At 48.4% G+C, this 26,892-nt stretch overlaps 1 protein-coding gene across 4 annotated transcripts in view; it reads right to left on the bottom strand.

The window, feature by feature from the left end:
• The window catches only part of LOC123760409 (piwi-like protein Ago3), a gene marked incomplete at its 3' end in the record, with an annotated part of 98,228 nt that overhangs the window by 43,728 nt on the left and 27,608 nt on the right, over nucleotides 1-26,892 (bottom strand). For all 4 annotated transcript variants that reach the window (XM_069338376.1, XM_069338379.1, XM_069338380.1 and 1 more), the window contains 3 exon segments: nucleotides 8,011-8,115; nucleotides 18,203-18,368; nucleotides 25,936-26,049. In XM_069338376.1, the coding sequence (XP_069194477.1) occupies nucleotides 8,011-8,115; nucleotides 18,203-18,368; nucleotides 25,936-26,049 (385 nt within the window).

The following is a 26,892-nucleotide window of genomic DNA, read 5'->3' as shown; positions in this document are numbered from 1 at the left end:
AAAGAGGCACTCATTGAGGAACTGACGCGAGCCTCCCAAGAACACCTGCAACACATTAGAATTCTCCCACCACTCAAACACACGGGAATGACTGAAGCCATGCCAAGCCCCCAAAAAGGCAAAAAACCAGCGTTGAATGTAATGAAACGCCATTTTCTGGGTGAGCCCCGGAGGCTCCCTGGAGCTTATCGGGCTAATGTGTGTTATGTTAGACCGGGACATTAGCTAAGGAGTTCAGACCTACCAGGGACCAGCGCCAGAACCTGGCCCCTTCAGAGAGGTTTCAGGGAGCAATGGCCCTGGAAAACCCCATATGGTTGGGGGTTTTCCTTATCTGCCATCGACCGGGGTTAGGCACCCAGAAAGGTAGGCGTAACAAAACAAACCCCACATGGTAAGAAACTACAACAAAAACCGAACAGAGAGGTAGAAAACTCCCTACAATCCCAAGGAAACAAGCAAACAAGCAAACATCACACTTTACTGCCGCGCCGATCGTCCGCGCAGCCCTCCCCACCCCGGGAGGGGGAGGGGGGAGCCCCGGACCTACCGCGCCGGCTGCCAAGCTCCAGTTCGGAAGCTAAGCGTCAACCAACGCGAAAAAACCGCCGACCGGTGGGAGGGAGGGTTTCCAGGGAGCCTCCGGGGCTCACCCAGAAAATGGCGTTTCATTACATTCAACGCTGGTTTTCTGTGGGGAGCCCCTACGGCTCCCTGGAGCTTCATACCCAAAGAGAAGGAAAAGAAAGGGCTAACCCGGGAGGCGGCCGCCACAAACTCTGCAACGCAAAGCCAAGACAACCGGTCGCAAACCTGCGACCCAAGGCAACAAGAACGCCCAAGAACAGACGCACATACGGATGGGCGGCCAAAAACCTGTGCGACCCACAATTTCCTGCGCCCGAAACGTCACCAACACAGCAGCAATTGCAGCAAACGTCTGAACAGCACGGGCGCAAAGACAGACCGCAGTAAGAAGGAAAACACTGCGGACGACCCGGGAAACCCGAGCCCTGAAAACAGGGAACGAAGGAACCGGATCAACCACAGCGCATCCCCAGGCACGGTACGCCGGCAACAGCAAAAAGCACAACTGGACAACACAGGACGCACCCCCCGGCCAAACCAAACAAGTACCAATACCCCAAGAACCCCTCCGGAAAGCAGCCGTCTCGACCGTCGCCAGGACAGAGAAAGGCTGCACACCAATAAAGCTACCACCAGTACCAAAGAGGAGGAAACTGAAACCGAAGGGGCTACCACAAACTGAGGGGAAGAGAAGAAGGCACCCTGAACAAGGACCAGGATGGCTCAGGCGACTCATGAGCAGGCCGGAGGGGAAACAAAACGCGAGAAGACGTAAGAACCGTCATACAGTCTCCAAGACGAAGCTCGCAGGTGGGACACCGTCAACAAAGCCACCTGAACACCATAGAGATGGCGATACCTGCGTCAAAATACCAGACGCGAAGAGCCAAAGAGAAGGCCGAACCAGTCACGGACAGGACCGATTCGGCCTGCTGAAAGAGGCGAAGCCTCAGGAAAAACGCCCCGGGTACGGACACCTATCAAGCAGCGTCTGAAAAGAAGGCCGGGCCGGCCACAGTGGAACCATAAGGACTGTTCTCGTGGGAATGGGCTGCAACTGAGCCAGAACCCGAAGCAACAGCTGGACCGGGAGAAGAGGTACAGGTACCCCCCACCTCGACCAGGCCTGCCGAAAGCCTCCACCGTGAAGTCCTCGCAGGTGGGAAGGGCGCCACAAAACGGGCGACGCCTAGACCACGCCGACCCGAAGACGTCCATGGCCAGGAGTCCATAAGCCCAACAGAGCCAACAAAACGAATCGGCGACGACTGGCCAACCCACGAAGAGGAATGAACCGAGACAGCTGTCCACCAGGACGCAGGACACACCCCGGACACGAACCACACGGTTAACCAAACCCCCTGTGGTTCCGGCAAGAACCACCAGAGAACAGTCCAAACAGAGCTGAATGGTAGAGTACCTAGTGACCCAAACCCTCCGAAGCGCAAACCAGACAGCCATGAACACCTGAACCGGGCTGTGAGCCCGACGGACAGACAGACTCCATCAACCTCGGCCGACCTGGTGAGCACTGGTCACAAAGCCCCAGCCGAGAGACGACCCGTCCGGGAACACATCGAGCGAAGGCTCGGGGAGCCGCCAAGGCACGGAACCCCGAAAACCCCAAAGAGGAAGCTGGTGACGCAGCACCAACACCAGATCCCCAGAGGAACCCAAGGAATGCAAGAGGCGGAAGTGGAGTCTCCGTAGGAACCAACCGACGCCAGAGCCAAACCCGACTCCGCGGGCAGACAAGCACGCCAAAGTGCAAACTCCCGCACAACCGCCCAAGCAACCGCTGAGCAACCCGGGACCCCCTCCTGAACAGCCAAAGGCGGGACCACAGCCACAGTAACACTTCTGGAGGGAAGACAATGAGGGGCCCAAGAGCCTGAAACAAGGCCCAGGTCCGAACCCGGGACGGAAACAGAAGGTAAAACCTCCAGATCACCAGGAAACCAAACCCAGCGATCTGGAAAGAACCATCCCCTGGCGAGCAGACAAGCGGACTGACTGGGAGCCCACTCCAGCCAGTCGTCGAGGTAGGCCAGACACCGAATCTCAGACGCAGACAGGGCACTAAGATCCGGTAAAGATGCAAAGAGTATACAAAGTGCCCTTCACAAAATAGGGAATGCAATAAAAACAGCAAACCTGAAGCCCCACCACCAAAGCATTGTATGACAATCATAAGAAGACATATTATGACACATGACAATTATAATCAAAGCATTATATGACAAAGAGTGCTGGGAAGACGGGACACCACGAGAGTAGCTCTCATCCTGTAACTACACTTAGGTAAGTACACATAGGTAATTACCAACCGTGCTAGCCCCAGAAAAACTGGAGAGGAACGTGCCAAGAAGTGACCTGGAGGTCCAGGTCCACCATCCATGCACCCGGCCCTAACAGAATCCGAACAGGAGACAACAGTCCTCCGAGCAGGGCAGAGGATCCAGGGCGCAGACGGAAGTAGTCCAGAAGAACTGCAGACTGGAAAAGCTCATGACTGCAAAGAGCAGACGGGAAAAGCTCATGACTGCAAAGAGCAGACGGGAAGCCCAGAAGGATGGGGCGGATCGACCACGCCCCACGCACCCACGAAGAGGAAATGACGAAGCGCAGGGAAGAAGCCCACCCCGCCAGCTCTGAACCCCCCCCAAGGGGGAGAAGCCGTCCTCCTACGCCAGCAGAGGCCGGAAGACAACCCAAAGCGCCCACCAACAGCGGGACCAAGCGAGAGGCAACAGAGCAAGCTGCTCCCCCAGCGCCCAGTCAACAGAGAAGGGAACAGAACCCCTTCAGAAAGAAAAAGTACACTACCGAAGTCATGAGGAGAGACTACGGGAATGAAACCACACTTCGCTGGAAGAGGAAGTGAGGGGAGACCTGATCACCACATACAAGATACCCAAGGGAATCGACAGGGTTGAGAAGGACAGGATATGTAACACAAGGGGCACACGCACTAGGGGACACAGGTGGAAACTGAGTACCCAAAAGAGCCACAGATAGAATTAGGTTTTTTTTTTTTTTTTTTTTTTTTTTTTTTTGAGTGTCGGAATGGGAACGGGAAAGCACTAAGAAGTAATGTGGCGACTCCTCACACAAGTAACGAGGCTGACCCCCATACAATGTCACATGTAGACATGACAGAGCCCAAGAGGCACAGGAACCGATACACCTGTTGACGGACGGTTGAGAGGCAGGACCAAGGAGCCAGAGCTCAACCCCCACAAGCACAACTAGGTGAGGACATATATTGTAAAAGCACAAGCCGCCGACTAGTGGCAAAGAGCACTACGCCGGCCAGGCAAAGAAGGCACAAAACTGCATCAAAAGGCCCACCTCGACAGCAAAACCACAAAGTCCCAGCACAACCACAACATGTGCCAAGACCCAAAAAGCTCAGTCTGCAAGCCAGGAAGACCCCGGAACCCCAAAAGGCAGAACCGGGTCACACGAGGAAACAAAGTCCCCTGAACCCACAAAAGGGGGCCCAAGAGGAAGAAACCTCCAGAACGAAACCAAGGAACCCAAAGGAACCCAGAATCGAACCAGGGGGAGCCCAAACCACCACATTTGCCGGCGGAGAACACCACTAAAAGGCAAAGCACAGACCCCAGCAGAACGCCCTGGGAAAACGGTCCCAACAGACCGAAAACCGAGGGGCAAGGTGTGGGAGCAAGCATACCAGCCAGGGGCACTGAGCCTAAACCCAGAGGCTCAGACCCAAAATCAACACCCAAACGTTCCCAGAGGAACAGGCAACGGCAAGAAAACACCAGAAAACAAAGAAACGACAACAGGAGAACAAAAACCCTGCAAATTTTTTGAAAACTCACCAGAGACGCTCGCTCGCACACCCAGACGCATGTAAACAAACCGCAACGCCGCCCTGGTGGCCACGCCGGGAAACCGGCAGACGAAAATGGCCGCCAGAAGGGGCTGTGACTGACGCTTAATACACAAAAACACGCCAGCAAATGTGGGAAGCTAGCAGACTGGAAGGGCGAAAAACGACGCCCAACAGCAGAAAAACCCCTGAAGGGGCAAAACCGCCCCAGAACTGCTAGTAGGCATCCCCCACAGCCCCGGGAACCAACAACAGAGGCCCCGGGGCAGAGCCGGCCTCCAAGCCCTCCGCCCTGAAAGAAAAGCAAGAGCCCATGGGAAAGGCAACAAGAAAGGGCCGCTGGTAAGACCCAGAAGCCTTGGCAGGAGGCACAGGCTCAAACCTCCGTCCCCCACCCCGAACGGGGCATCCCCCGAAAACCGCCCGAGTCTCTGCCGCAACTGAACCCCGCCCCGACCCAGAAACACGCAGACGGTCCGGAGCCGGGAACATGGAGAGAAAGGGGCGAGCAGCACCTAACCAAACGGGGCGGCCACGGGGCATTCGAGTGGGAAACCAACCTAGCATGTTGCAGCAACCTAACCTAGCTTGCAACACGGATGCCGCCTGTACTCTGAACAGTAATAACATCAGGAGAGTACTGGAGAACAAGCAGAGAATCACTCGCAAGACTCCGGGTCAAGGTGTCAGTGACCCAACAGGCAGCATGACGGAGGTAAAAATGGCGACTGTCACCCGGAGACAAGGGAACAGCAACCAACGATCCCGTACAAGACGGGTTGGAACCCGGAAGACACATTCAATGGTCCCCCGAGCCCAGACAGGGGTTTCCAGGGCCCGTAGGGTAACAACTACGGGAAGCCCGGGCAAGGTGTTGCTAACCGGTTAAGAAACCCAAACATAACAAGAGGGTAGATTATAGCACTGAAAACCCCCGAGACGTGTACAAGCACGGGGGCCTAGCAGAGGGCCGCCAAACACTACCAGTGGAACTATAACCACCTTAGGCAGACCCCCACCAGGCAAGAATATGAAAAACAAAAGAAAAACCCCGCAAAAGTACACCGTCTCCAGAGGCAACAGAAACCGGCCGCCGCTTAGGTGGCAGGCTGCGCAACACCTTGACGCCCTAACCAGCACAATACCAATCCCTACCCAGGGCCAAACAAGGGCCCCAAGCCCCAGCTGGCCCCAAGGGCGAGGCAAATGCCGAGCAGCAAGAACCTCTACGAGAATGGTTCCCGAACGCCCCAGGGAAGATAACCCTGTAACGCAAGGGCAGTACTCACAGGGCGCTTAGGGAAGTCAGCCACTAAGCACATGCAGCCCCGGCACTGATGAAGTACTCCTGGCCACCGCACACCACAACACACGGCAGTGAACGCCACACAAGGCAAACACCGCCTAGGAAACTGAGGCCAGAGAAGCGTCAATCCCGGTTGACATTAGCGAACGAACTGGAGCTTGGCAGCCGGCGCGGTAGGTCCGGGGCTCCCCCCTCCCCCTCCCGGGGTGGGGAGGGCTGCGCGGACGATCGGCGCGGCAGTAAAGTGTGATGTTTGCTTGTTTGCTTGTTTCCTTGGGATTGTAGGGAGTTTTCTACCTCTCTGTTCGGTTTTTGTTGTAGTTTCTTACCATGTGGGGTTTGTTTTGTTACGCCTACCTTTCTGGGTGCCTAACCCCGGTCGATGGCAGATAAGGAAAACCCCCAACCATATGGGGTTTTCCAGGGCCATTGCTCCCTGAAACCTCTCTGAAGGGGCCAGGTTCTGGCGCTGGTCCCTGGTAGGTCTGAACTCCTTAGCTAATGTCCCAGTCTAACATAACACACATTAGCCCGATAAGCTCCAGGGAGCCGTAGGGGCTCCCCACAGAAAAGGACAATCTGTCAGCCAGGAAGACTCCGGAACCTCATAACGCACCCAATAAGGGGAAGGACGACCCAAATTCAAAAGAGGCAGATCCATCACAGAGGCGTAAACCGAGTCTTGCAGGAGGTATGCACCAAGAGCCTCACGAACCTCACGAATCCACGGAGCCCAAAGGCACTTGGAAACGCACCCGGGTAGGGCACTTTACTCAAACTCATACAAGGAAGGAGGATACGAGAACCCCTTACCCTGAAGCAACAAACCCTGCCCAGAGGACACAAAAAGACCAAGCAGGATCAAATAAGTCCAATCACTCCAAGCGAACTCCCCCAGGCTCCGGAGGCCCCAACCAGGCCCCGAGGCAGAGCCCTTTTTCAAGTGCATCACCCCTGAGGAGTGGGCTTCCACCACCCACTGCGAGAGTGGACTCTGACAGATCCATGTTACTGAGCTCCAGAGGGTTTACCAGGGCCCACAAGGTACGTTATCCCTATGGGAAGCCCAGGCTCTGTGACCTGCTAAGCTGTTAGACCCCCTGCTTGAAAGCAGGCACACCGACCACCAGGAGTAGAAGTGAGACCTCATGCCAACGAAGGAGAGCCAAACACAACCTAGGATGATCCTAACAAGCCGCTAAGCCAACCTCCTCAGCAAAACAAAGGGCAAATACCCGCAACATTACAAACGAAGCCCCGAAACCACACCCCAAACAAACGGGCAGTCGAGGAGAAACGTTAGTTATTGCAAGTGGTCACCACAGCAGCCACCCCCCCCCCCCAGCCAATAACACTCCCCTACCTGGGGCAAGATGGAAAGCCCAAAACTCCCGACATACCCCAAGGGCGAAGCACCTAACGGTGAGCAAGTCTCGAATGCCCAGGGAAGGTAACCCTGGTACGCAAGGGCAGTACTTAAGAGCACCCTAGGAAGGTAACCCAGAGTGTATGCAGCTTGAAGTACCAAGAACATCTGGCCAACAACACCCCACACAGGACAAAATCCAGTCAGGAAAGTGAGGCCAAAGGTGACTGTGACCACCAAGCACATCAGACGAGGATTGGAGGGTGAACAGTAGGCTTGCCTAAGACGGTTCCCTCCCCCCCCCATAGTTGGGGGGACCCGCTAATGAGCGGGAGCACTCGTTCGCATGCAGAGTTGCTTGATTTCATTTCCATTAATAATTTAGGGGGAATTTCTTGGCGCATTTGTGCTATATGTTACATTTTGTCAGCTAGTTGTGTGTTTTGGTTCAACTATCTTTATCTTTATATGTCCTGGTCGATGGCAAAATATGACATACTTTAAATGTAAAGTGTTCATACGCCATTGCTCCCTGCACCTCTCTGAGGGGACCAAGTTCTGGCTCAGGGTCCCCGGTAGGTCTAGAGACTCCAGTGACTAATGGTCCCAAACTTTTAAAGCACATATCAGCTCGAGTAGCTTTAGGGAGCCAACGGGGCTCCCCCAGAAAAATTTGCAAATTACTGAAAATTCTGAAGTAATTATTGTTTAAATTTATTTTATACTTGAACATACTGTATATGTGACACTCATTCTGCTATAGGTTACATCTACCACACTAAATTAACAGAAAAACTAATTAAATACTGTTGTAGATTACCACTTAAGCAATCAAAGTAGAAACCACATTATATATATAAAATCAAACAGTATGTTACTACAGTATCTCACCTGATTATTGCCATCCTTCATATTTGTTCGGTGAAGCAGGAGTGGTTGCCGGGGATCCTTTATCTTGATGCCATAAGCGTCGTAATAATAATCTACGTATCTAACCTGGAATCAACAGAGAATAAAGATCCAGAGCCCCTCATAATTTTTTATTGAAACACCATCATCAACAGTCACAATAAGTTTATAGCTCGGAACGCTGATATTGTATCTGATGACAGGAGTTGAGTAACTTCAATATTGAAGACCACACCCCACATTACATAGCAGCAAAATTAGATGAATTTGAGTCACAAAATCTCTTAGTTAAATGTAACCAGCATGTAAGGCTAGTTTTCAGAAAAAAACCTGAAAAGTATAATAATTAAAAATAATACTGATAAAAATACTGTACTGTAATAATAATAATAATAATGATATTATTATTATTAATAATGAGAAAGTTACTACAATGTTGTAGTGCTTGAATGAAAGTGACAGAGATCTAATATGTGTGTAAGTGTATTACAATTTTTGGATGTAACCTAGACTGTTTCTCTAAGTGCTGTACACAATGTTCTGAACAAGATTCTGATAAAAATACTGTAATAATAATAATAATATTAATAATAATAATAATAATAATAATAATAATAATAATAATAATAATATTATTATTATTAATAATGAGCTCCCCTAATGAGCTATGCAGACAGCGGCGCGGCGACGTGTGACGTCATGCTCATTTGCTCGTTTCTTCTTAGGGAATTCTATCCATTTGTTTAGCTTTTGGTAGCAATTTTTCATCAGAATAGGGGTTTGTTTTGGGACGCTTACCTTTCTGGGTGCCTGACCCAGTCGATGGCAGACATAGAATGCTTTCAACCACACGAGGGTTTCTATGGGCCATTGCTTCCCATGCCTCTCTGAAGGGGCCAGGTTCTGGCTCGTGGTCCCTGGTAAGCCCACAGAACTCCATACACATGACTGATGCCAAAGTCTGACATTAGCATATCAGCCTGGATAGCTCCAGGGAGCCGTAGGGGCTCCCCCCAGAAAAGTTTCTAAAACTGTTGGCATTCTTTCCAAGATCAGACATTTTGTACCTCGTCCTGCCCTGGTGACGCTCTATCATGTAATCAAATTACATGATTATTTACAGCGTAAGTAACTCTTATCTATCCTTATCTCAACTATGGTATTTGTGCTTGGGGTTCTACTACCCAAAATCATTTACGTCCTCTAATTACTCAACACAAAACTGCTATTACAACAATATCTAACTCTGGCCCCCAGACATCACTCGGTACCCTTACTCAAATCTCTGATTGTTAGATATTAAGTCACTGCACATCCTCTCATGTGTACTCTATATATTTAAAACTTTGAACTGTAATGTCAATCCTGACCTTAAAAGCTTCCTAGAAGATTGTAACAGAATCCATGGGCACCACACCAGAAACAAATACCTATTTGATATTCCAAGAGTACAACATACTCAAACTACAAATGCTCTACAAATCAAGGGACCCAGAATGTGGAATGACCTTCCCAATCATGTCAAAGGCTGTACCACTCTCAACCAGTTTAAGATAAAAACTAAGTACTGTACAGGGGTACCTCGGTTTAAGAATTTAATCCGTTCCTGGAGACAATTCGTAACCCGAAAATTTGTAAACCGACACGAATTTCCCCATAAGAAATAATGGGAAATAAATTAATTCGTTCTTGATGCCCCAAAAACTTTACTTCAAAAGTAAATTTTATACCTAATTCACACAAATCTACACAACAAATGTATGTTCAAGTTATTACTTACCCTTGCTGATGACTCCTGTTGGCGTATGGAAGATGGTGAGGAGGGGAGAGGAGGAGAGGTGTTATTGTTTGGAAGGGGAGTCCCCCTTCCATTATAACATCAGGCAGTGAAGATTTCACTGGAGTGCACTCTCTGGCACGTTTTGCCTGCATACCAGTAGGTCTTGGTTGCGGCTCACTGTTTAATTTTCTCACAATGAAACGATCCATTAAAGATGGTTTTTCCCTTCTTTGCAACATTTGTTTGTAGTGAGGCATCACATTGTCATTGAAAAGACAGCCTACTACAGCTTTCTCTGGGTGAGTCATTTCAATAAAAGTTTGCATTTCTTCTCACATCTGATACCACTTGTTAATTGTTGAGGAAGGGACATTCTCTTCTGCCTCATCCTCTTCTGAAGAAATATCTTCAGCTGCCTCGAGTTGCTGCTCCTTTAGAAGGGCTTGGAGTTCTTTGGTGGTCAATTCTTCGTTGTGTTTTTCCACCAACTCCTCCACATCAGCACCATCCAATTCCAAGCTCATTTGCTGGCCCAGAGTAACAATTTCCTCAACAACAGGCACTTCATTTACAGGCTTAAACCCCTCAAAGTCTAGTTCTCACACATCTTCAGGCCACAATTTTCTCCAGCCAGAGATCAGGGTTCTTTGAGTCACTTCTTGCCAGGCTTTATCAATGAGTTTTAAAGCACTACAAATGTTAAAATAGTGTTTCCAGAACTCTTTGAGGGTGAGGTTTGTGGCTTCAGTCACCTCAAAACATTTCCGGAAAAGTGCCCTTTCATAAAGTTTCTTAAAATTCGCTATGATTTTCTGGTCCATAGGCTGAATTAGAGGAGTAGTGTTAGGAGGAAGGAACTTTATTGTGACAAAATTAAATCTGGTCAACAATGCATCTTCCAAGCCTGGAGGATGAGCAGGAGCATTGTCGAGGAGAAGCGGGGCCTTGAGTGGCAAACTTTTCTCCTGCAGATATTTTTGTATGTCAGGGCACACCACATCATTCACCCATTCTGTAAAAAAAATCCTAGTCACCCATGCCTTATTATTAGCACTCCACATCACACAAATTTTTTTCTGCACACCATACTTTTTGAAAACCCTTGGATTTTCAGAATGATACACAAGCAAGGGTTTAATTTTCAAATCGCCACTCGCATTTCCACACAGCACAAGCGTAAACCTATCTTTCATAGGCTTGTGTCCGGGCAATGATTTCTCCTCCTTGGTAATGTATGTCCTCTTAGGCAATCTTTTCCAGAACAGTCCTGTCTCCACAAACACTTGTTGTGGTAGGTATCCCTCAGCCTCTACAAAATGTTTAAATTCTTCAATAAATCTTTCAGCCGTTGGTTTGTCTGAGCTGGTAGCCTCCCCATGCCTCAACACTATGAATACTGTACCACTTCTTTTTCTAAATTTGTCAAACCATCCCCTGCTTGCCTTAGTCTTTCATATCTGCACTTGTTCCAGGGGTTTTCCTTACAAGGTTTTCATGCAATACCCTGGCTTTCTCACAAATGATGGCCTCTGAAACACTATCACCCGCTAACTCCTTGTTGTGTATCCAAATTAATAACAACTTTTCCACATCCTCAAGTATTTGTAGTCTTTGTTTCGTGATTGTTGATACGCCTTTTGCCACTTTAGCACTCATAATGTCCTTTTTCTTGGCAAGTACAGTACAGAGCATATCGTTGACATGGGTTTGTTGTACTGCCTAGCTAATTCAACAACACAAGTACCATTTTCATGCTTACGAATGATCTCTTGTTTTTCCTATGGTCATTCTCACATGTGATTTCTTGCCCTGAACATTACCATTGGCTTTCATGGGACCCATGGCGAGATATATAATAAGTTTTATGCTCAAATTGTCAAAAATCCGACAAAAAACTGTAAATTCTTGTAAAGAATTTAGGATAGTCACTGGGCGCGAGGCACTGTTAAACTGAGGCGCGATCGCCATGCCACCACGCGTTAGGTCATCCGTACACTTATCAACAAACTCGAATCCCGATTAAAATTTTCCGAACAAATCGGGCTCGTAACCCGAAAAGTTCGTAAACAGGGACGTTCATAACCCGAGGTACCACTGTACTACCTAATAAACTCCATGTAACCTACCTTACCCCTAAGTGTCAGCCCATGTCTTGCTATTTTAAACAATGCTGTTTGTTGACCAACTTGTATAATTGGTCGACAAATAAGACAAGACACTATAAGACACAACAACCAAAACGGTGCAGCCTCTGCGCTTCCGGGAGCGCTAACAACCTAGCGCGATGCAACTACCTGAACCCAACGTGCAATGCTTGTGCTGCCTGCACCTGTGTAGTCAGCATTAGGACTGGGTAACCGAGTCACAAACAAGCAACAAAACTTGCATAACTACGGGTCAAAGGTATCACCGACCCAACAGGCAGCAGACGGAGGCAGAAACAGTGAGAGTCACCCTTAGACAAGGGGACAGAGCAACCTTCGAACTCGCACAAAGCGAGGGTGGGGGGAACTCAGGGGTCACATCCATCGGACCCGCACGCCACCGTGGAGTTTCCCAGGGTCCTGAGACGGAATTCACGCTCAGGGAAGCCCAGGAAGGGTACTGCTAACCGGCGCCCAAGACTACCAAACAACATTCTAAGAACTGAATCCCCGGGACGTGTACACTCACGGGGGCCAAGCAGGGGGTACCGAAAACCACGCTCAGTAGGTTGGTAAACCCAGGGGGGGGTCCAACGGGGCTCAAGGCCCCCAAGTCAGCCCATCCCCAAAACCGGGAACCTCCATATCAGGCCCCCTGGGGCAAGTCATCCCTCAAAGCACCACCGCCTTCACAAGAAAAAGCAGGGGAAGGGGGGAGAGAATGCAGGAAGAGAGGGGGCCCACTGGTCAGACCTTGGTGCTACAGTTGGAGGTACCGACTCAAATGTCACTGTCACCTCCCCAGGGGTAACCCCCGAAACCGCCCAAGTCTCAAACCTTGTAACCTCGCCCTGACTCTGAAGCCCTCAGATGCTTAGGAGCCAGAAACAGGGGGAAGAATGAGGGTATGCGGACTGAACCAAGGACAAAGCGACCCCCAAAAGCAAAGTGGGGCAGCCTTGGGGCATCCAGCGAAGCAACCAACCTAGCACGTTGCTGCAACCTATATCTAGCATGCAATGCCTGAGCCACTTGCACCCAAATAATGTCATCAGTTAACTGGGTAAAGTGAGTCACAAACAAGAAACAATGCCTGCAGGACTAGGGTCGAAGGTGTCACCAACCCAACAGGCAGCATGACGGAGGCAAAAACAAGGAGCGTCGCACTGAGACATGGGGACAGAGCAACCCTCAAACTTGCACAAAGCAAGGAGGGACTCAAGGGGGTCACATCCATCAGACCCGCACACCCCCGCGGGAATTCCCAGGGACCTGAGATGGAACTCACGCACAGGGAAGCCAAGGCAGGGTACTGCTAACTGGCGCCCAAGTCTACCAACAAACTTACTAAGTAACTGAACCCCCGGGAAGTGAACACTCACGGGGACCTAGCAGGGGGTAAAACCAGAACACAGACGCATACTAAATATACACCGGGGGCAACAAAACAAAAGCAGACCCTCCACCAGGCAGGGAAAACAAAAACAAAAATAAAACCCCGCAAGAGAACAACGTACCAAGGCGGAACAGGGCTGGCCGCTATGATAGCTGTGCAGTACCCTGTGCCCCTACCAGTGACAACTACCTCCTACCCGAAGGTGAACAAGGGAGTCAGAAACACCCAACCACACAACGGGCGGCCGAAAGCCAAGCGCCAACGACCAAACAGCGGCAGAACCCAACTTGTGGAAGGCGGCCTCAAGCCCCATGGACAGTACTTACTGGGTACCTAGGGAAGCTAGCCCTAGGTGCATGCAGCCTGAGTACTGAAGAATTACTCTTGACTTGTGCACCCCCTGTGAGACAACCCCCACACCACAAAGGCACAGCTGAAGACAAATCAGGAGCCAGAGCATGACTTCAGCCTAGCACATCAGCCTCAGAACTGGGGTTTTGGGTAGCCGGCATGAGGGGGTCTGGGGCTCCCCCTTCCCCCTCCTAGGGGGTGGGGGGAACTGAGCAGACGACGGCGTGACGACGTAGTGACGTCTTGCTCATTTGCTCGTTTTTGTTTTGTCAGGACAACTGCACTTCCAGCTGCACCCGTGGGACGGTGTAGGGAACCATCAGTGCACCACAAGTGAAGCATATTAACCAAACACCAGCCAGAGTGGTCCACACAAGTGAACGACTGAGTTTCCATGATTTTCGTTCACCGATTTGTGGCACACGTATCTTTGTAAATTAATTTAAAGGCTGAAGCGTGATTAGCTAGCTACATGTGGTAAAACTCCTTATAGACATTTTCTGTGAAGAAACAAGATGAGTGAGGGCGGACAGATAAGGGAATACTGTGCTGTAAATCTCACTTGGTTTTTCTTCGTCTGTGTTGTCATAGTTCAGTGACTCATGACTTTGAAAGTTTCAGAATAATAAATTATTTCTAAAAACCAGTGTTTTAATAGCTTTTTATTATCCTAATTAAACTAAACTAAACTGAATAAAACCAAAAATATACTGTAATATGATAGACATCTGCTATTTGAGAAATTATTTGTTATTGGAATAACAACTCCAGTGCAAGGGGACGGGTCTATTCCTTGTACACACAGCACCATGTGTGTTTTGTTCAATTTCATCGCCACAGTTCAGTGACCTACGGCCTCGAAATAATAAAATTAATAAATCAGTTCTAAAATAAGTTTTTTATATCTCTTATTATCCTAACAATGTTACTAAACTAAATATATAACCCAAAAATATATAATTTGATGTATATCCAATATTTGAGAGAAATTTATGTTACTTGATCTGGCTTAAACCCCAGTCTAATGCAGGGTGTATAGACCTAGTTTGTGTTCATACAGTAGGCACCCAGCGCCGTTAGCTTTGTCTGCGAGTGACGTATTTGTCCGCCAGTGGAAGAATAATCGTAATAACCCACCAGCTTTTATTAACACCTAAAGATGACGAAAGATATTTGTCTCAAGGACATGACAAAAGGAAGGAAACAAACAAAAATGAGTCAATATTTTTTATGAACTAGTAGCAGAAAATCAACCAGTACAGCCGTACCCAGCACGAGTACAGCCGTACCCAGCATGAGCACAGCCGTATCCAGCATGAGCTCAGCCGTACCCAGCACGAGCACAGCCGTACCCAGCACGAGCACAGCCGTACCCAGCACGAGCACAGCCGTATCCAGCATGAGCACAGCCGTACCCAGCATGAGCACAGCCGTACCCAGCACCAGCACAGCTGTACCCAGCACCAGCACAGCCGTACCCAGCACCAGCACAGCCGTACCCAGCACCAGCACAGCCGTACCCAGCACCAGCACAGCCGTACCCAGCATGAGCTCAGCCGTACCCAGCACCAGCACAGCCGTACTCAGCACCAGCACAGCCGTACCCAGCACCAGCACAGCTGTACCCAGCACCAGCACAGCCGTACCCAGCACCAGCACAGCCGTACTTAGCACCAGCACAGCCGTAACCAGCGCCAGCACAGCCGTACCCAGCACCAGCACAGCTGTACCCAGCACCAGCACAGCCGTACCCAGCACCAGCACAGCCGTACCCAGCACCAGCACAGCCGTACCCAGCACCAGCACAGCCGTACTCAGCACCAGCACAGCCGTAACCAGCGCCAGCACAGCCGTACCCAGCACCAGCACAGCTGTACCCAGCACCAGCACAGCCGTACCCAGCACCAGCACAGCCGTACCCAGCACCAGCACAGCCGTACCCAGCATGAGCTCAGCCGTACCCAGCACCAGCACAGCCGTACTCAGCACCAGCACAGCCGTACCCAGCACCAGCACAGCCGTACCCAGCACCAGCACAGCCGTACCCAGCACCAGCACAGCCGTACCCAGCATGAGCTCAGCCGTACCCAGCACCAGCACAGCCGTACTCAGCACCAGCACAGCCGTACCCAGCACCAGCACAGCCGTAACCAGCACCAGCACAGCTGTAACCAGCACCAGCACAGCTGTACCCAGCACCAGCACAGCTGTAACCAGCGCCAGCACAGCTGTACCCAGCACCAGCACAGCTGTAACCAGCGCCAGCACAGCCGTAACCAGCACCAGCACAGCTGTACCCAGTGCCAGTATAACAGTAGTCTGCACCAGCTCAGAATCAGCTAAAGCCAACACAGCAGCAGCGAGCACCAGCAAAGCTGATGCAAACATCTAAAAACATCATGTGTGGAGTGAACAGTTAGAACAAGTGTTAAATTTAAGTGAGTACATAGTGTTAAAATTAAAGTTGCAGTAATTTTAGTGTACAACAGTTTTCATAAACTGCATTGTAGTACTCAACATACAGCAGAACTACTTAACCAACACAGTGCTAATGGCATAATACACTACAGTACATATTTACTGTACAGCATTCACAACTCCATGAGACTTCAAGATGGACATAACTCCAACAATAAAATAAATAACAAATGTAACAGTATTTTTAAGTAGAGTAGTACACTATATAATATAATGCATTTTTATTGTGTACAAGAAAAAAGACACCTACGCAAACGCCTCCTGAAGGTCACGTCTTGCAATGAATCCACACTCCAAAGCACTGCGGTTGGTCCCATACAGTGCGTTGAATCGAGGTTGTACTGTATTCCATGTAGAAATTGGCAAGAACAAGGGAGAGAGGGGGGAACCTATAGCGACACTGAAGGTTTGAGAGTAGTATTTACCGTTGAAAGAGAAAGAGTTAAGAGTCAACACAGAGTCTAATGAGTTTGAGGAAAACGTCAGTGGGAAGTGGGAGAGGAAGAAGGCCCTCAGTCGCCTTCTGTCTAAGGAAAGAGAACGTCATCAAGGGGATCATTAGTAAACAGAGTCGACATCAAGACTAAGACTAAGCATCTTACAGGAGGGCTGCAGTCACAGTCTTTCTATGAAGTCCTGAGAGTGACGAAGGTGGGCAGAAGAAAAAATGACAAGATAAAGCGTCAGAGTTTTAGTTAGCCAGGAGGCAAGAGGATAGTCGACAGAGCCCCTGTGAAGAAATGATAGGACGAAGAGGAATACCAGGTTTATGAGTCTTAGGTAGACTATAGAAATAAGGAAGAGAAGGGCAGATGACATGAAAATGTTTAATAAGATCGAGGTCAGGAGGACAAAGACTAAAGAGCTGTCTTAGTTTGCGGTTGAAGGAAGTTTTAAGGCGATCCAAAGGGTTAGAATTCAGAGGGGGCATATGTGCGGGAGTCAGAGAGCAAGACATCTGCTTTCTGAAGGTAGTCCTCACAGTCAAGGACAACCACTGAATTGCCTTTGTCGGAACGAAGGATAAGAATAGAGTTGTTAGACTTTGGGGAGGGCAAGGGCAAGCTGGAAGCAACGAGGAAGGTGGTGATTTTTAGAAAACAAGCTGTCAAAAACAGGGATAGGAGCCCCTCTAAAGGCAGACAGATCCGAAAGAGTACTTTCCTGTGAGTTAGAATTGACAAACTTGTCAAAGGAACTAATGAGGTCAATGCCACAGCACGGGCTAGGGAAAGTAGCAAAAGAAAGACCAAGTCCGAGAAGTTCTTGCTGTGTTTAGAAAGAGGTGAAGATGAAAGGTTGGTAACACAGAGAGAGAGTATTTAGCCCAAGGATTGTTGGAAATCAGGCGTTGAAGTTTGTTGTGTAGTGTGGAGGAGTCGTGGGAAGAGAAGTGAGCAGTGTCAAATGCAATGGGAAATTAGGATATTGCATAGATCACTGGGAAAAGAAGACAAAGTCTCTCTTCATTTTCTAGTGTGTGATTTGGTCAACATTTCAGAATTATATTTGGCTACTTTAAAAGGTCCCAATAATCATTCAAAGAGTGTGTTTTTTAAGACATTTTTTGCTGTTACAGTGAGCAGCAGTTTCTCTCAGTGGAAGATTGAGGTATGCTCCGCATGCTGTACCTCACCACTAAACTGGGAGACAAAACTACATGCAAGGTTAACTTGTTTCAGTGTTGAGGTCAATGTTGCTCAGGGCCTGGAATCCTTGCATTGACCTGAGTGCACCAGTTCTGTGGGTCAGTGGTGCCACCAAGAATGTCTTGCTCAGAAATTTGATATTGGACATCTACACATTTAAATCCCTAAATCTGTCAGTGGGACACACATGTATACATGAATTCTTGGCAACAAAATTGCACTAAGAATATGACAGTAAGAACAATTTGAATAGCTTGAACAAGTGCAGCAGGACAGTGACTAAACATAAAAAAAATGGTTAGAAAACATTAAAAATCTATAACAATTCATACATCTTTAAAAGTTAAACTTCGTTACCATTAAATTTTTCACAAACCTCCTCTCCTTTGTAGTTTTTAAATGTTGATTCAGCATTTTGGTCGAAGAGAATATCATCTATACGGTAGGATCTATTGTTGTACCGAGTGAGAACAATGCAGCCAACTAATGCTTTAGCAGCTGCTGCCTTGAAGTTAGATCGCTGCATTTCACACAAGTCAGTCCTAAGTATGAGAATGATCAACTGACTTTTTAGGTCTATGTATGTCCATATTCAGTATGATTTTTACCCAATAGATGAATTCATTATTCAAAGTTATATTGGACCTACATTTCCATATAAACGAGTACATGTAACATTAAGCAATCTTCAGGTCAAAGCATTATGTCATGAAACCTATAAAAAGCATTAATGACCATTGCAAACTTATATACTATAAAACTTACAGGAACAATTACCCCATCACAAAGTTACTTTAAACATTATACTGTTCTGGTATTATTTGGTTTGTCAAATCTGAACCTTTATGAATACACTTCCTTGCAGAAACCTGTCAACTAAACTTGCTCATATTTTTTGGAAACGATAATCAGTTACTCAAAGGCCTTCCGGTGGATGTGGTATACATGGATTTTGCTAAAGCTTTTGATAAGGTACCACATGAAAGACTGGCAAGGAAATCACAGGCACATGGAAAACATGGTCAAATATTAGTATGGATAAAACAATGGTCGAAGGAAAGAAAGCAAAGAGTCATGCTAAATGGAAATGAATCTGAATGGAGAAGTGATAAGTAGGGTGTCACAAGGATCCATTTTGGGACCTACCCCTATTTGTCATATACATCAATGACATAGATGAAAATCTTACAAACCACATCATCAAATTTGCAGATGACACAAAGATTTATGGTAAAATGGGAAATGATAATGATATTGAAGCCTTACAAGGAGATCTACATAAACTCCATATATGGTCAGAAGACTGGCAAATGCTTTTTAATATTGACAAATGCAAGACCCTGCATGTGGGGCACAACAACCTGCACCACAACTACCAAATTAATAGCATTACATTACAACAGATTGATGAAGAAAAGGACCTTAAAGTCAAAATCCACCACCCATTAAAAGTTGCACAACAGGTGGGTGCAGCAGTCAGAAAAGCTAACAAAACTCATGGGATAATTAATTGTACTTTTGACTAAGGAAAAGAAGGTAATGGTTCAACTGTGTAAGTCTTTGGTGCACTCCCATTTGGATTACTGTATCCAAGCATGGCGGCCTCATTTTCAGAAATATATAGCTGCTCTAGAGAAGGTGCAACACCAGACAACAAAAGTCATTCCAGAGCTAAGTCATCTCTCATTTCAGAAATGCTTGAAGGCCACAGGGCTAACAACACTGCAAACCAGGCATGACAGGGTGGATCTCATTGAAATCTTTAAAATACTGCACTGAACAAGTTGGAGGATGTTGATCCAGATATTTTCTTCATGTCAGATGTAACACAAACAGCAATGGTTTCAAGCTCAACTAGCCATAATGTAGGACTGAGAACAGCAGATGCTTTATCACCCACAGGGTTATTAACCCATAAAACAGCCTACCCGCCGAAGCTGTAACTGCCAAAACTGTGTTGAGTTTTAAAACATACCTGGAAAATATTATCAAGGCAAATGGGGGGGAACTTTCGACAAGCCACCAGCTTCCTGTCCTCAATTGAGACCACTAGGGTTAGTGGCCCTCAGGTAAATCAAGTAAAAATCAGGTAATCAATACCAATACAATATCTAACTCTTTATGCATTTCTTCATTCCATCTTACTGCCTTGATTACAACTCTCTCAACCCCCCCTCTTATGAATTTAAAATAAAAATAAAATAAGCCATTAAGAGGACTGAAGCACTCCTTCCTAAGTGTCTCTTCATTTACCATGAAGAGTTCATACCCAGCCATGGTTCACACAGAATACTGTTCACAAGCCTAGCTCTACTAAACTTTTGCCCCAATGTGACAACTTTCAAATAGTCTTGGCACGTTGTTGGGAAGACAAAATAGTAGAGACTAGCTCAGTCCACCAACAAGAGAAATGGCTCACTGAGACCAAAGAGGGCAGGTTAAATCTCTCAACACCAACACAAAGAGGCAGTCAGGTCACCACTCCAGTGGAAGAGACACCAGAAGCTAGCACATAAAGCCCAAGACATCTAAGCACACTCGTGAAAGCAGGAACCAGAAAGATGGAGATGGGAGAATCTTGTAATGAATGTAATGAAATGCCATTTTCTGGGTGAGCTCCAGAGGCTCCCTGGAGCTATCAGGCTAATGTGTGATATATTAGACCAGGGCATTAGTCTATGGAGTTCAGCCTATCGGGGACCATGAGCCAGAACCTGGCCCGCCTCAGAGAGGTTTCTGGGAGTAATGGCCCTGGAAAACCCCCCTGTGGTTGAGGGTTTTCCTTATCTGCCTTCAACCGGGGTTAGGCACCCAGAAAGGTAGGCATAACAAAACAAACCACGCATGGTAAGAATATTACAACTAATAACCACAAAAAGAGAGCCAGAACTCCCTCCAATCCCAAGGAAACAAGCAAACGTCACATTCCACTGCCGTGCCACTCATCTGCTCAGCTTTCCCTTCTCTGAAATGGGGGAGAGGGGAGCCCCGGATCTCCCCATGCCAGCTACCTAGCACTACAGCTCACTCCAGCTAAGGATTAAACAACGCGAAAAACTGCCGACCGGAGGGAAGGAGGGTTGCCAGGAAGCCTCTGGAGCTCACCCAAAAAATGGTGTTTCATTACATTCAACGCTGGTTTTCTGTGGGGAGCCCTACGTCTTCCTGGTGCTACATACCCAAAGATAAGGAAAAGAGGGACTTACCCATGAGGCAGCCGCCACAGACTGTTCAATGCAAAGTTGAGACAACTAGCTGCAACTTGCGACCCAAAGCAAGACAGGAATGTCCAGGAGCAGGAACGTTAACCAAATAACGGGCAGTCTGGACCCTGTTCGAAATCCAAAATCCCCGTACCCGAATATCAGCTCAAGACATGTTGCCAAACACAGCAAACTTCCTAACGTCATTGGCACAAGGATAGACCACAGTCTGGCTACACTTAATAACCCTGCAGACGACCTGGTAGACCCGAGCCCTGGAACAGGGAACGAGGGAAACCGGATCAACAAAAGCGTATCCCAGACACCGAAGCTGAAGCACACAGATAACGGAGAAGAGCCGCAACCAGATACAACACATGATGCACCCTCGGCCTAACCAACCAAGCATTAATGATCCAAGGACCCATCCAGAAGGCAGCCGCTTGTTCTTCGCCAAAAAAGGAAGAGAAGGCTGCAAACGAACAAACCAACCACCAGGACCAAAAGAGCAGCAACCCTTGCACAGGAGGAGATCATGAAGCGCACCGATCCAACCCTCAGAGGCCAATGTCAACAGAAACCGAGCCTTGGAAAAACAATCTTGAACAAGAGGAGCCACCACAAATTAAGGAGAGGAAAGATAGGAGAGCACCCTGTCCAAGGACCAGAACTGCTCAGGCAGCGCATGAGCAGGCCAGAGGTGAAACAAAGCACGAGAAAGCTTACAGAACGGGGCAGAAATGACATCCACCCTGAACACAAGTTGGAGCGGCTCTGCCAGTGCCGCACGATAGGAGGAGACAGTATTATGCATCAAATGATGGCCCTAAAAAAGCCAAGAAAGAAAGGACAAGACAACACGATCAGAAATAGAAGACAACCTATCAAAAGAGTAAATGATGGAAAGAACGCCAGGAAACTTTATACTGTTGCCAAGACGAAGCTCTCAGGTTGGACACCATCAACAAAGCCACCTGATCAAATGGTGATAAACCTGCATCAAAAAGACCAGACTCGAAGAACGGAGGAGAAGACCAAACCTTTTACCGGATTGGTCTGACCTGCTGGACAAGGGGAAGCCAAACTGCTGAGAACTTTCGCACCGTACTGTGAGCTCGACAGACCCCATCACCCCTGGCCGGCCTGGTGAGCACTGGTCACAAAACCACAGCCAAGAGATGCCGCGTTCATGAACACATCGAGCGAGGGCTCAGGTAGGCGCCAAGGCACTGAACCTCAAAATCCCCGAAAAGGAAGCCGGCGACACAGCAACCGACACAAGGCCCCCGGAGTACAAACCCAGCGATTGCGAGAGAAACTGAAGGGGCGCCCCCGAAGTAACCAGAACAGACACCGAAGCCAAGCCCGACCCAGTGGGTAGACCAGTACGGCAAAGTTAAAACTCCTGCACAGCTGCTTGAGCAACAGCCGAGTGAACTGGGACTGCAGCCTCAGCAACACCTCCAGAGGGATAGACATGGAAGCAGTCCGAGAGTCCCAAACAAGATCTAGTCAAGTCCGAACCTGGGACAGAACCAGATGGGACTTCCTCCAGTTCACCAGGAACCTGAACCAGGCGAGCTGGGAAGGAACCACACCCCTATCAAGCAGACTGACTGGGAGCCCACATTAGCCAGTCATCGAGGTAGGCCAGGTGCCAGATTTATGCCAAAAGGAAGGCAACAAAAGCGGTAAGCCTGATACTCCACCACGAAACCTAGCCAGTCTCTGTACCCCAGATGAATAGGGATGTGCCAATACGTGTCCTTGAAAGGTCCAGGAACACCATTCAGACACCCGGCTCCAAAAAAAGCTGGGCCTAAAACAGAGTGGTCATTTGAAAGGAGGGGCAAGGAATCCAGGGGTTCAGATGGGACAAGTCCAGATGGAACCACAGGTCTGCACAGTCCTGTTTCGGCACTGGGAATAGGTGAGAAACCCACCTGAGGGATGGGGTCGTTTAGACCATGCCCAAATGCACCCACTCCGAGATGACCTGACAAAGCACAAGGGAAGAAGCCAGCCCTGTCAGCCCTGAACCTCATCCCCCTCGAAGGACTCTTCCAACCCCACCACAGGCCAGATGACGCAACTGAAAATGCACACAAATTGTGGGACCATGCGCGAGCAAACAGAGGGAGCTTCCCCCCATCCTCCGTCAGTGGGGCGAACCGTGAAAGGGTCGACTTTCCTTACGAGAAGCCGGCCGACGAACAGGGCAATCATCGCGCCGACCAGACGATGCTGGCTCTGAAGCTGGCACCAAAGGCCCACCTCGACCAGTGGAACCCTGAGCCCTGGCACGACCCTTTCTAGGAGACCAAGAACGGCCGCCACAAAGAACCAACAAGTCCGACATAGGAAAACTACTAGATGAAGCCACCTGCAGAAACTGAGTGACAGCAAACTCCACAAACGGCAACGGACAAAACAGTGACAAAAGCCTAAGAGCCAGGACCCAAGCGGATTCCAAAGACAGAGCGAGCACAGCCTGATGGCATGAAAGGTGAGAAGCAAAGAACAGAGAAACCACCTCCTTCAGGGAAGGCACAAACAGCTTCAACAGTGCAGCCAATGCCCGAGCTGCCAAGGACAACACGCCAGACATAGGCCCGGCACTCAACGCCTCTACTACATCCTTAAATCAGGCCGAAGACAGCTCGAGAAGGGAAAAGAAGCGCAAGACCGAAGCCAAATGCCCACGGGCGCAAATCCTCAGCAACCAAGGACGCCGAAAGGGTAGGAACCTGCATGTGCAGCTGCACAAGGCCAACATCCCGAAAAAGCATGAGGGTGAACAAACAAGCATTAAGGCACTCAAACTTCCCATGGGGGAGATACAAGAGGCAGAAATCCTCTAGTAGGATGGGTCCAAGGAACCCAAGGTAGACCGGAACTGAATCCAGGAAGGAGCAAACCCCAAATCATGCTCATACAGGGAAGGGGGAAGAGGGTAAGAAAACCCATTCCCCTGCAACAACAAGCCCCGTGAAGAGGGCACAACACCCAAAGGGGTCAAAGGAGGGGTCCCCAAGGCCCCCCAGGTCGACTCTTCCCAAGCCCCGGGATTCCCCAAGTCGGGTCCCGGGGCAAAGCAGTCCTCCATACCCTTTACCCCTGAAGAAAAGGCAGAGTCTAAGGAAAAGGCTGAAAAGAAGGGGGGGGGGGAAGCCTGCTGGTGAGACCCAGAAGCCTCGGTAGGAGGAACTGGCTCGAATGCCTCCGTCCCCAACCCAAATGGGACAGCCCCCGAAGCTGCCCGAGTCTCACTACCAACTAAACCCTTCCCCGACTCCGAAACCCTCAGACGTTTGGGAGCCGGAAGCAGGGGAATAAAGGGAGCAGGGTGAACAACAGGGAAAGGACCAGGAAGCGCAGACTGAACCAAAGTCGAAGCTGGGTCTGGGTCCCTATAACCAAAGTGAGACAGCCACGGGGCATCCGGGCGAGAAACCAACGTTGCAGCAACATGAACCTAGCATGTAATGCGGATGCTGCCTGTACCCTAACAAACAGTTCTGGAGAACAAGCAGAGAACACGACTCAAAAGACTCTGGATCAAAGGTATCATTGGCCCAAAAGGCAGCATGATGGAGGCAAAAGAGGTGACAGTCATCCTGAGAGAAGGGCACACAGCAACCTTCGAACCCACACGAGGTGGGCTGGAACTCGGAAGACTCATCCATAGGTCCACCGAGCCCCGACAGGGTTTTCCAGGGCCCGTAGGCAGACTGCAACGGGAAGCCTGGCAAAAGTGTTGCTAACCGGTTAAGACCCAAAGCTAACAAGGGGCAGATCAAAACATTGAAACACCCTACGACATGTACAATCTTGGGGGCCTAGCAGAGGGCCACCAAAATATCATAAGTTGAACAATAGCCACACCAGGCAGACCTAGTGTGTTATTTTTAATAAATCTCATTTATTACCAGGCAATAAAAACAAAAACGAAAGAAAAAACCCACAAAAGTACAATGTCACCAGAGGAAACGAAATCGGCCGCCCATAGGTAGGCAAGCAGCACACCTTGATGCTCTAACCAACACAATACCACTCCCTACCCAAGGCCAAACAAGGACCACAAAACCCCACCTGGCCCCAAGGGCGAGGTAAAAGTTGAGCAGTAAATACTCCTACGGAAATGGCATCCCGAACGCACCAGAGAAGGGAACCCTAATATGCAAGGGCAGTACTCACAGGGTGCCTAGGAAAGGATGCCCTTAAGTCTCTGGTTGTAGGGTTAGTGAGCTCCAGGCTCTTCTCGGGAGGTGCAGTTTTTCTTCTTTTGGCCTGAGTGAGCACAATGTTTGTTTGAAGCCCTCCCTCTCCTCTCTTTCTGACAAAGAATGAGTCGTTACTGATGCTTGGATGGTTCAGTTGGAGGTGCATCATTTGTTGTGCCTAGTGGCGTGCTTCACCTTTACCTTCATGCCACCAATTCTGCCTCAGTTGGCTGCTTCATGGGTTGATCCTGCTTCCTTGGTTCCCTGCTCCATAGGTTATGCTTCTCAGGTCATCTGTAGTGTTAATAAGTCCAGCCAGCCTGTAGTCTATCCTGTTAACCCATGATATTTGTATATATGCTTCTGGGTTGATATTCGGGCACATGGTTTTGGAGGTCTAATACAGTCTTGGCAGCCAATAATTACTGAATGTTCCAGCTAACCCCTAACTCCACAGCCTTGGTACAACCTATGATTATTTTCTTCACATGCTTCACTTTATTGTCATTTCACAACCACTTCATCAGATATCCTTCTAATTGTAATTTTCACAACCAGTATGTGTATATAATCAGTTAAATAACCTAACTTTAAACTGTATTATAGATTAAACAATTTATTGAGCAAAGAATATTCTGAAAATGGTTAGAACAACATTGGTGTATGCCATGATTACTACTCACAGTATCTCATAACAGGTCTCAGTGCGTAGAATTCTGTGTGACACATCACAACACAGCATAATTCCCCCCTCTTGATAACTCACAGCAGTCACATATCCTGGCCATATTTCCAACCTAAAACATCATTTTAACTTATGAGAATTACCAAAATCAGACTATACAATCTGAAACATCAACAAAACAAATAATTGTGCACAATAAAACCACAAGAACATGATGAATCTATGAGAAAATATTGAGACCATAAGATGAGATGAAATCCGCATCCCTGTACTCCCTCCAAGTATCCAACATCATTAATATCATTTGACAAATCAACAAGCAAAGTATGATGGTACAGCTAATTTTCAATATATATATATCGATCTAATGATAATGAAATGTACAGTAGATCTTCACTACTATATCTGCAATATCAGCATTAGTAACATTCAATATTCATAGGATAGGTATTTAAAAAAAAATGATAAGTGTAATAAAATACTTCTTTCTGGGAGGTCCTTAGTAGCTCCCCCAACGGTATATAGCAGTGACCCTACAGGGTCACATTCAACACACCAGGCTACTAGGACAATATCTACCACACCAACAAGTGGTTATCTTGAGGTTATCTTGAAATTATTTCGGGACTTAGCGTCCCCGTGGCCTGGTCCTCAACCAGGCCTCCTTTTTGTTACAACCCCTTCCCCCCAGGAAGCAGCCTATAGCAGCTGTCTAACTCCCAGGTACCTATTTACTGCTCGGTAACAGGGGCATCAGGGTGAAAGAAACATTTTGCCCATTTGTCTCTGCCTCCACCGGGGATCGAACCCGGAACCTCAGGACTACAAATCCAAAGCGCTGTCCACTCAGCTGTCAGGAGCTGTTTGACAAGAGGCACTATTAAAAAAAAAAAAGAAAAAAAAAAGAAACGGCGTTGAATGTAATGAAACGCCATTTTCTAGGCGAGTCTCGGAG

The sequence above is a fragment of the Procambarus clarkii genome, chromosome 39, assembly GCF_040958095.1.
Source record: "Procambarus clarkii isolate CNS0578487 chromosome 39, FALCON_Pclarkii_2.0, whole genome shotgun sequence".
NCBI classification, from domain to species: Eukaryota; Metazoa; Arthropoda; class Malacostraca; order Decapoda; family Cambaridae; genus Procambarus; species Procambarus clarkii.
The sequence above is the reverse complement of the archived record's forward strand: the minus strand, read 5'-3'. Positions and strand labels throughout refer to the sequence as shown.